Source organism: Haliaeetus albicilla, chromosome 29 (genome assembly GCF_947461875.1).
Source record: "Haliaeetus albicilla chromosome 29, bHalAlb1.1, whole genome shotgun sequence".
Taxonomy (NCBI): domain Eukaryota; kingdom Metazoa; phylum Chordata; class Aves; order Accipitriformes; family Accipitridae; genus Haliaeetus; species Haliaeetus albicilla.
In genome coordinates this window covers 2,751,350-2,762,254 of record NC_091511.1, presented here as the reverse complement: position 1 = coordinate 2,762,254, position 10,905 = coordinate 2,751,350, and the positions used below count along the sequence as shown (strand labels likewise).

The 10,905-nt window shown below is 53.5% G+C and overlaps 1 protein-coding gene across 1 annotated transcript; it reads right to left on the bottom strand.

Annotated features, from left to right (window-relative positions):
* Positions 1–764: 764 nt before the first annotated feature.
* On the bottom strand, positions 765–10,838 carry LOC104321939 (zinc finger protein 585A). The gene is made up of 6 exons (XM_069773860.1): positions 10,583–10,838; positions 7,808–8,389; positions 6,600–7,303; positions 4,777–5,003; positions 4,405–4,478; positions 765–4,112 (listed from the first exon to the last, which is right to left on the bottom strand). The coding sequence occupies exons 1-6, from the start codon at positions 10,821–10,823 to the stop codon at positions 2,413–2,415; spliced, it is 3,528 nt and encodes a 1,175-aa protein (XP_069629961.1). The 5' UTR covers positions 10,824–10,838; the 3' UTR covers positions 765–2,412.
* Between the last annotated feature and the right edge of the window lie 67 nt (positions 10,839–10,905).

Sequence of the window (10,905 nt, the reverse complement as noted above, 5' to 3'; positions counted from 1 at the left end):
ATTTAATTCTAATATATATTTTTTTATATATATATATACATATAAGAATAATTAAGGGGCTTGGAACATTTCAAATTTCCTGATCAGACCATCCTCTTTTTAGCGTTGAGCAGTGCAAGCATGCTCTGGACTAATAACTGACCGTAACGGTCAGAGACCATCCTAAAATGGTCTATTTTGACTATTTTTTGAACATATTCTGGAATTTGTCTGATTTTTCTGGTATCAGGGTGGCAGTTATTCAAGTTGAAGGTGTATTATGATTTAAATGATATTAAGGTTTATTGTGCCTACTGCTTTGCCTGTTTTGATCCCTGATTTGAGTGTTTATGCTGCAAAAAAAATGTGTGATTAGAGACAAATTTGTACCGAGAAGGGCAGGGATGATGTGATGGTAGAGGGTAGAGTTAGCTGATAGTACTTGATAAGCGCTAATTTGGGGCAGTATAGTTAAAATCGCATCCAGATTGGGTAGTAAATATACAAATAGGTAGATTAATATTTGTAGCGTGGCTATAAAAAGTCAGTATATAGAAAATCACACAAAGATTATAAATATAAAGAGCTGGTCCCAGCGTAGAGGAGCATCATCTCGGTGCGTTCATGGCGGTGTGATGGGAAGTGACTCCCCCAAAGGAATTAAGACACCAATTAGGGGTTCTGTCATGGTTTAAGCCCAGCCGGTAAATAAGGACCACACAGCCGCTCACTCACCCAGTGGGATGGGGGAGAGAATTGGGGAAAAAAAAGGTAAAACTCGTGGGTTGAGATACCAACAGTTTAATAGAACAGAAAAAAAGAAACTAATAATGATAACAACAACAATAATAAAATGACAATAGTAATAATAAAAGGACTGGAAGATACAAGTGATGCACAATGCAACTGTTCACCACCTGCTGACCAACTCCCAGTTAGTTCCCGAGCAGCGATCTGCCCCCCCAGCCCCACTCCCCCCAGTTTATATACTGGGCATGACATCACACGGTATGGAATACCCCGTTGGCCAGTTTGGCTCAGCTGTCCTGGCTGTGTCCCCTCCCAACTTCTTGTGTCCCTCCAGTCTTCTCGCTGGCTGGGCAGGAGAAGCTGCAAAATCCTTGACTTTGTATAAACACTATAGAGCAAGAACGGAAAACATCAATGCGTTATCAACATTCTTCTCAGACTGAACCCAAAACATAACGCTATACCAGCTACTAGAAAGAAAATTAACTCTATCCCAGCTGAAACCAGGACAGGTTCGGAAGGAATTCCCTTCACCCACGGACCCCACTCCTGGCTCTGGGATGCAATCTTCGGCATCTCCTGATGGCCATCCTTTCATTCCTTGCCGGGGCTGTTGTCCACAAGATGGACCGCAGATCTGCCTTGGTGTAGACCCAAAGATGCGATGGGGTAGGTCTGTTCACAAGCAGCATCTCACGCAGTCAAGCTACATCCACATTTCCATCATAAGTAAAGTTTCCCAAGTGCCACCAGGCTTGTAAGTGACATTTGGTGGCATCATCCCAGGCAACTTCACGAATTTCAGCAAGTAGGCTTCGGGCGTCACCTTCTCTTGAGGTTTCAGCTTGAACCCACCGTTGGGTCTGAAGGCAACTCAAAGCCAAGGAACTTGCCCATGGGTTACCCCTAAGGCATTTAGTAATAATGTGGTCATCGTAAATTGGATGTTCTCATTAAGGGACAGTGTTTGGGTCAACCACAGTCCCATTCCCAACTTAAGTAACCATGATTGTAAGGGAATACAAAGATTTCACAGCAAGGCAGTCACCGCCTCTAGCTTATTGACCAGGACTTTGGCATCAATACCATCAAGCACTCCCATGCCAGTCCCCAAAAAGGAGGGGTCCCTGCATGGACGTAAGTTGAGCTGAGGTAGAACATCACTATGGAGCCAGGCTAGCCATCCCTCGTCAATGGTAAACGAGAAGGTGGATTCAGTGTGGATGTATTTGTTAATACTGCTCGCTCAACCCATTTTAAGGACCAGCCGGGATCCAAAAGTAGTTGCCGAGTATGATTTTTTCCGAATCACCTAGGGACCTACTTCAGTAAAAATGGGGGATGAAGTCAAGGGTGAGTTGAGAAGGATGGTGGGAGGGTTGGTTGTGATGAATTTGGGAGGAGACGGACTTGGAGATGAGGGAATGATATTAAATTTAAAAGCAAGAGCCATCAGAGTCTTAGCCCAAAGGCACTCACTGTCAACAGGGTGAGAAGAATAAGGGTCATGCTATAAAAGGATTGACATAGGAACCCTGTGTCATCAGTAATTCACTAATACTGGGCTCAAACTTGTATCTGGGTGTGTAAAGACTTACACAACCATGGTTATCAGGCAGGACATGGGGCACATCTTTTGAAGAGTAACTTGGACTAGTTGATGGGCTCAGGATATCTCAAATTTTATTGTTGAGCTGTGGAAGCACCATCTGGACTCATTAATTCATCATCACATCCCACCTCTGCTCCCGCTCTGTGCCGGCTCTTTCCTTTCTGCACATGGGGCTCGGACACATCACGCAAAGCGACTCCAGCCCTGGTCCTCCTGTGAATCTCCTGGTGCCTCGTACAGTGGGAGGCTTGGCGGAAGCTTTTGTTGCAGATGGGGCAGGTGTAGGGTTTTTCTCCCGTGTGGATTCGTTGGTGGGTGACGAGGAGAAAATTAGAGTGGAAATTTTTCCCGCAGTCAGAGCATCTGTAAGGTCTCCCCTCGGTGTGGAACCGCTGATGCTTCAGGAGAGCTGCAATGGCACCAAAACATTCCTCACAACTGGGACACTTATAGGGTTTCTCCTCAGTGTGGCTCCTCTGGTGTCTCCGAAGGGTTGAGCCATCGTTGTAGCACTTCTCACAGTTGGGACACTTGAAGGGTCTCTCCCCCGTATGGATTCGTTGGTGTTTCAGTAGGGTTGCGCTGTGGCTGAAGGTCTTCTCACACTTGGAGCATCTATAGGGTCGCTCTCCAATGTGGGTAGCCCTGTGAAGGACCAGAGCTGACTTTGCATAGAAGCTCTTACTACAGTAGGGGCATTTATAACGTCCTTCCCCGGCATGGGCTCCCTGAGATGCCCTCTTCTTCTTTTCCATGTGGATCTTCTTGTGTTTGATGAGTCCAGAGCTGTCTGTGTAGCTTTGCCCGCAATCCATACATTTGTACGGTCTCTCCCCGGTGTGGCTTCGCTGGTGTCTCGTGAGGTGGGAGCTCAACCGAAAGCTTTTATTGCAGTTGAGACAGTTGTAGGGTTTCTCCCCGGTGTGGATTCTCCGATGGGCAAGGAGGTCTGAACTCATGATGAAGCCCTTCCCGCATTCAGGGCACTTGTAGGGTTTCTCCCCAGTGTGGACCCGCTGGTGAACGATAAGGGTCGATCTCCGGTTGAAGACCTTCCTGCATACCGAGCACTTGAACGGCTTCTCTCCCGTATGGATCCGCTGATGAATGGCCAGGTACCGTCTCAAGCTGAAGTTCTTCCCGCATGCAAGACACCGAAAAGGGTTGTCCACGCTATGGGTGGCTTCATGGGCCTGTAAATACGCACTCAACCGAAAGGTCTTTCCGCAAACGAGGCAGACATAGTGTTTTTCCCTGGTGTGGATCTTCCGATGGGTGCTGAGGGTGGAGGTGAGACGGAAACGCTTCCCACAGTCCGAGCACTTATAGGGTTTCTCACCCGTATGGATCCGTTGATGCTTGTTGAGAGCTGAACCAACTCGGAAACCCTTCCCGCACTCATGGCAGGTGAAGGGCTTTTCGCCGGTGTGGATGCGCTGGTGGGGGATGAGGAAGGACCTCCGAGTGAAGAGCTTCCCACAGTCAGGACAGCTATAGGGGGCCTCGTAGGTGGCCCCACTCTTGCTGCAGCTATAGGGTTTCTTCGTTGCACGGCTCCCACGGCGAGCTTGCAGCCGTCCACCCTTCCTCGGTGATGGGCGTCCATGGGCGGCCTTACTTGGTTCTTCAGGGGCTTGTGGTTGACTCTCACAGTCGTGCTGCACCATTGGGTTTAGTTCTTGGGGGATGTCCACCTCAAATGGGTCGCAAAGCAGCTCAGATCCTTCTGGTTCCTCCAGACTCTTTTCCTTCCCATCCGCCATCCTGTCAGCTGTAGGAAAAAAGATCCCAAGCCCTGGTGAGGGAAATGCCTTTGCCAAAGTTTCCGTGAAAGTTTAAAGCTCTGATGCCCACATCTAGCCCGGTCAACAGCTCCAGTGGTACCATGGAGTGGTGGTGGTGACCCCAGGCTACAACCCCACACCGATGCAGCTCACAGGGCATGAGGACACAGGAAAAAAACATGGGAAAGAGATCTATTGAGGGTTACCAGACAGAGAAGGTCCATGTGGACCTCTCGACCGAGGAGGATGATCGTGTCCTTCTCCTCCCCTGCTGCCCACCTGCCCAAGGGGCTTCTCCTCCATGCCACCCTTTTCCACATCCAGACCCCCCCACCTTGCTGCACCGGGAAGACCTGGAGAAGAAAGAGGATGCTGTGATGGAGTCCCACGGTCACTCGCACCCCACGGGTGGGACGGGACCGACCACCACCACCTCACCCCGTGTCCCAAAGCATCATCAACCACCGGCATCCAACTGGACCTGGGGGCAGGACCCATGTGTCGGGCGGGACCCAACCACCACCCCCCGCCCCCCAGCTGCATCCCAGCCCCCCCGGGACCCTCAGCCCCACGGCACAGCCCGGGGACTCTCGGGGGGGGAGCGGGGCAGAGAGGGGCTGGGGCTGCCCCGGGCCCCCCCTCCCCGGTTACCTGCGGGGGGCGGCGGGGGCAGAGCCCGGGCGGGGGGCGATGGTCCCGGGGGGGACACACGGGGGGATGCGGGGCGCTGGGTGGTCCCGGTGGAGGCGGCTCCTCGTGGGAGACGGATGCAGTGAAGCCTTCCTCCTCTTCCTCCTCCTCTTCCTGCTCCTCCTCCATCCCACCGCCTCCTCCTCCTCTATCCCTCCTCTTCCTGCTCCTGCTCCTCCTCCATCCCTCCTCCTCCTCCTCCTCCATCCTCCAACGCTCCTCCTCTTCCTGCTCCTCCTCCTCCTCCATCCCACCTCCTTCTCCATCCCTCCTCTTCCTGCTCTTGCTCCTCCTCCATCCCTCCTCCACTCGGGACTCGCGCCCACTCTTGGTCCCCACTTGCCCCACCCGCCCCCAAAACCGATCGCACCCCCCGGGAGGGTCCGGATGGAGCTGGGTCAGGCCGGGCTGGGGCAGAGCTGGGCTCTTGGCTGCTCCCACCCGCTGGGAGAACCCGGGAAGGGGAAAAGAAGAGTAGAAGTGAGAAAACGCGTGAGTGGAGATAAGAAGAGTTTAATAAGAGAAAGGAGGAGTCGGAGAAGGAGAAGACGGGATGAGAAGGAGAAGGAAAGGGAAAAGAAGAGATGAGAGGGAGAAGGAGAAAAGAAGGAGGAGAAGGAGAGGGAGAAGGAGAACAGATGAGAAGAAGAAGAGAGAAGGAGGAGAAGAAGGAGAAGGAGGAGAAGGAAGAGGTATAATGGAAAGGCCATCGCTCGCCACCTCCCAGCCAGTTCCTGACCAAAATCTGGCCAACCCCCTCCCCCAAACTCCCTCCTCTCCATTTTATTGCTGAGCACGACATGATATGGCCAGAACTATTGCTTTGGTTGGGTCGGGTCATCTGCCTGGCTGTGTGCCCCCTCCAGATCTCTTGTGCCTCTCCCAAATGTATTCACTGTTAAATGAACAGGACACAATTTGAAAGACACTATGAGCAAAATCCACAATAGTTGATACAAACTTCAAAAAAACAAGAGGTATTCCACCACCCAAGACTTTTTGCCATGGTTTCCCCCATGGGCACCACCTCCTTCCTCATGGTAAGATACTCCCCGAGCCATCGGTGAGAGCAGCTCATCCCTCTGCCATCACGGTCCAGTATCCCTGTATCCCACCAGGAAGCATGAAAGCCTCAGCCTTGGTGAGCACCATCATGGAAGTTCATCTGGAGAGTTTGTAATCAGGTAATAACTAACGGTACGGGCTTTCAACGAAGGAAGTGATGAACAGGGAGAGATAAACACATTAACAGGAAACCAAATAAAATACAACACGATGGTCACAGCTTGTAACATGAGATGCCAACCAACATCCCACCAAAACGTTGTACCAAGGCTATCCAGCGGTTTGTTCAATCCTGGGTCTTGTTAACGACCCCGCTGGCTAACGAGACTATATAACCCCTTTAGACTCAGGGGAGCACCTTGGTTTTGCCAGGAAGGCAACATTTCTTCTACATCGCCTTTCCCTGGACCCACAAGTCCCCATGGAGATGCTGGGGCTCTCGGATATGACGGTCCCACGTGCTGGGGTAAAGGAAGAGCCGCGTTGTCCATGTACCCAAGGCACCTGCTGGTAAATCTCCTCCTTCTTTACATCTGTGTGCAGGCACTCACATTTAAAAGCAGCAGGGCTCACACAACCACTTATCCCCCCCAGAAAAAAACCTTGGTGGGGCATTAGCACCCCCAGCTATCTCTGAATTTGCCCCTTCGAGATCACGAGGCTCATGGGATGAGACCAAACGGGTGGACGTCCCTGCCTATGGAGGCAACAACCCCCTAATTTCGTGTCATGTCCCCCCCTGGAGAAGCTCCCTGGCCCACCGGCACCTCCTCCAAGTGGGTCCTCTGATGGAGAAGACACTCGGTGCCCACGCTGAATGACTTCCCGCAGACCACACATGCATAGGAGCTCTCCTGCGTGTGGTTCTGCTGGTGTGTGGCGAGGTGGGAGCTGGTCCGAAAGGTTTTCTGGCATTGCTGGCAGCTGTACGGCATCTCCCCAGTGTGGATCCGCTGGTGCAAGATAAGTTTATGCTTCTGTGTAAAGGACTTCTCACAATCAGAGCAGGAAAAAGGTTTTTCACCAGTGTGGGTCCTCCGATGCCCGGAAAGGCTCGAGTTCCGGGTGAAGCACTCCCCACACTCGGGGCATTCGTACGGTCTCTCTCCCTTATGGATCCTGTGGTGGGTGACAAGGTTGGAGAAGTCATTGAAAGTCTTCCCGCAATCTGGGCACTTGTAGGGTCGTTCTCCCGTGTGATTTCTTTGGTGGCGTCTCAGGCTGTTTCTCCAGCAGAAGGTCTTCCCACATTCTGGGCATATATGGGTCTTCGGCTTAGCATGGGTCACCGGCTTGCTGGTGGCTGCACGGGTGTTCTTCACGCCCCCCCCTTGTCTCATCAGTGTCTGCTCCTTCTTGCTCTCCAATTTCTCCCCCAGCACCTGGGGTGGTTGTCCTGGCTTCAGCTGGGAGCTCTCGGTGCCTGCTCGAGAAAGACAAAGCTATTGCACCAACAGGACCTCCGCAACCAGGGATGGAGGAGAAACCCAAGTACCTGCTGGGGTAACACAAGCTGGGAAGACATGGGGGCAGTGGGTTGCAGTGGTGGAGGATGGGTGAAGAGAGGCCACAAATGAACCTGTCCAAAAATGACCATGGGAAATGTTCTTGGAGACCACTTGCTATCACCAGGACTGACTCATGAACTCCCCTACATGGACGAATTTATTCCAATGCAGTTCCGTTAGTTGGAGGTCTCCACCCAAACCTCCTGCTCAGAGCAGGACTATTCCCACCGATAGTTCAACTCAACCTGGGGACAGAGCAAACCCATCCCCAGGAACATCTCCCACCCCATCACTGCTGCCACGCTAGGAGCAGGAATCCCAACACGGCCCCACCACGTGCTTCTCCAGACCATCCCCACCCACAGGATGGTCCACCAGGGCATGGGACATCTCACACTAACCCCCCTCCAAGGACTCACCATTGTGGAGGACTTGCTCATGCTTCCTGAGGTGAGACCTCTTCCGGAAGGTCTTCTCACAGTGCAAGCAGGGGTATGGTCTCTCTCCGGTGTGGATGCGTTGGTGGGTAGTGAGGTCCGAGCGCCAGGAGAAGCGTTTCCCGCACGTGGTGCAGAGAAAGGGCTTCTCCCTGGTGTGTGTCCTCCAGTGACGCAGGAGGACCACGCTCTGCGTGAAGCTCTTCCCACAATCCAGGCACTTGAAGGGCTTCTCTCCCGTGTGGATCCGTCGGTGACGGGTCAGGCTGCTCCCCCAGGTGAAGATCTTCTTGCACTCCCCACACTTGTACACCTTCTGTGTGGAGCTACTCCTTGGCTGGCTTGCGTCTTCTTGAAGGTCTTCAGCATACGTCCCTTTGAAAGAGCATTTTCGGGGTCTTCTTGGTACTTGGCTACCTTCCTTATCATCTGGCTGATGCTGAACATCGTGGTCCATGTCCACCTTGGGGCTCTGCGGCTCCTCTCTGGGTCCTTCCAGCATCACCCTGTGCTCTTCCATGGGCTGGGAAAACAACTTCTTCTTCTCACTGTCTGTCCCGTTACCTGTTGGGACACCAAAGGGGGTCATCTGATGTCTGTTAAGGGATATTAAGTGCAGCCACCTCCTCCAGCAGCTCCAGCCCACACCAGTACCACCCACTGTGGTGCTGCCCAGCTGCTGGAGCCCTTCTAGCAAGACTTCCACTCACTCCAGTAGCTGTACTGGGATCCCAGCTTGCTCCAGTAGCAGAGCAGGGGTGCTGACACCCCCGGTCTGACTCCTGTAGATGACCCCAATCCTGCTCACACCAGTCCTGCCAGTAGCTAACACTGGGTCCAGAAATAGTTAAGAGACTGAATAACAAAGACAGGACCAACTGTGATGACTGACGCGTAGACCAACCCCCTTGTACCTTGCCACCAGCCCCTTTTACACCCTTTTTTTGGCCTGGCCCCCCCTTTCCTCCTCCCTGCCCCCGTTCCCCTCCTCTGTACGCACAGTCCCCCCTCCAGCGTTGCATCCTTACCAGCTGCAAAGCTCTTGGTAGAACTTCAGAGTTCTACTGGTTGGTAGAAGACCACCCATTAACATGACCAGCGAGATTTGTTTCTGGTTATTGTCTTCATTAATGCTAATTGGGCAGTGTTTTGAGTTTGTGTCGCAGGGTTTTGGTAAAGAGGGAGGGGGCTACTTGGGTGGCTCCTGTGAGAAGCTGCTAGAAGCTTCCCTGGCTCCAAATCAGACCCGCCTCTGGCCAAGGCCGACCCAATCAGCGACAGCAGCGAAGGTGCGCTCGAGGAGGGGATGCTGCTGCAGCCCGTGAAGTTGAACGGTGGAGCAGATGCCCACCTGGAGGACCCCACGTCAGAGCAGGTGGATGCCCCCAAAGATGGCCATGAGTCCATGGGAAGGCCTGCGCTGGAGCAGTCTGTGCCTGAAGGACTGCAGCCCGTGGGAAGGACCCATGCCAGAGCAGTCTGTGGAGGACTGTCTCCTGTGGGAGGGACCCCACACCGGAGCAGGGGAAGAGTGAAGAGTCCTCCCCCTGAGGAGAAAGGAGCGGCAGAGACAAGGTGGGATGAACTGACCCCAAACTCCATTCCCTGTCCCCCTGCGCCGCCTGGGGGCAGGAGGGAGAGAAAATTGGAGTGGAGTTAAGCCCAGGATTGTGTTTTGAGATCTGGTTTTACTTCTCATTATCCTGTTTTGATCTGATTGACAACAAACTAAATTGATTTTGGTTTTTTTCACCCAAGTTGAGCCTGGTTTTTGCCCGTGACCATCACTGGTGAGTGATCCCTCCCTGTCCTTGTCTCGACCCACGAGCTTTTCCTTCTCTTTTCTCCTCCCCAGCCCACCGGGCGGGAGAAGTGAGCAATGGCCTCGTGGTGCTTTATTGCTGGCTGGGCTGAAACCACGACACACGCTCACTTGCACCCCACGGGTGGGACGGGACTGACGACCACCACCTCACTGTGTGTCCCAAAGCATCATCAACCACCGGCATCCATCTGGACCTGGTGACGGCACAGTCATATGTTTTTACGGCCTAAACCGTGGTGATGCCGCTCAATTTAGGGTTAAACACGATGTGTTGTCCTTTAAGGAGGACCATTACTCAATAGCTTCACTATTCAAGCCTGATTATTTTCTATGAATTATTCAGATTTTGCTATCAACTATGCCCTTGAAGAAGAAACTAAAGACCGATAAAAAAGGAATATCCTGCCCCAGAACGATTGCCAAAGAAGCGTGAATTAAGGGAAAGGTAAAAGCAGCAGCCGGAGATCACAACCACCGACTCAGTTCTAGGTTGGAAGAACTTACCCCCACACACACACCTGCGAGGAGCATGCATGCTAATTTACATAGCGAGCGAGGCTAATTTAAATATAACCGGCCAATCGTGGATGAGATGGTGACTGCTAACCAATGAATGGGAATTCCAGCGGGTTTTTACTAATCATGTAAGAGAATAAATCCCTCGTCGTTCTCTGGGGCGGTGTGCCAGCTTTCTGGAATTCCCACCCGGCACCCACCTCTGCGCGGACATGAAATAACGAAATCTCTCGGCTCTTTGGGGGGGACACAGCAGGACCCATGTGTCGGGCGGGACCCAACCACCACCCCCCGCCCCCCAGCTGCATCCCAGCCCCCCCGGGACCCTCAGCCCCACGGCACAGCCCGGGGACTCTCGGGGGGGGAGCGGGGCAGAGAGGGGCTGGGGCTGCCCCGGGCCCCCCCTCCCCGGTTACCTGCGGGGGGCGGCGGGGGCAGAGCCCGGGCGGGGGGCGATGGTCCCGGGGGGGACACACGGGGGGATGCGGGGCGCTGGGTGGTCCCGGTGGAGGCGGCTCCTCGTGGGAGACGGATGCAGTGAAGCCTTCCTCCTCTTCCTCCTCCTCTTCCTGCTCCTGCTCCTCCTCCATCCCTCCTCCTCCTCGATCCTCCTCCCCCATCCTTAACTCGTCCTTCATCCCCCTCCTCCTCCTCCATCCCTCCTCCACTCGGGACCCGCGCCCACTCTTGGTCCCCACTTGCCCCACCCGCCCCCAAAACCGATCGCACCCCCCGGGAG

Bases quoted from the DNA above. Each gene is read 5' to 3' on its own strand.
- LOC104321939 (XM_069773860.1), bottom strand. From the start codon at position 10,823: ATGGAGGAGGAGGAGGGGGATGAAGGACGAGTTAAGGATGGGGGAGGA. The intron at 8,390-10,582 runs GTAACCGGGGAG...GTGTCCCAACAG, and splicing joins GCCCCCGCCGCCCCCCGCAG to GTAACGGGACAGACAGTGAG. The intron at 4,113-4,404 runs GTGGGCAGCAGG...TTTTTCCTACAG, and splicing joins AGGAGAAGCCCCTTGGGCAG to CTGACAGGATGGCGGATGGG.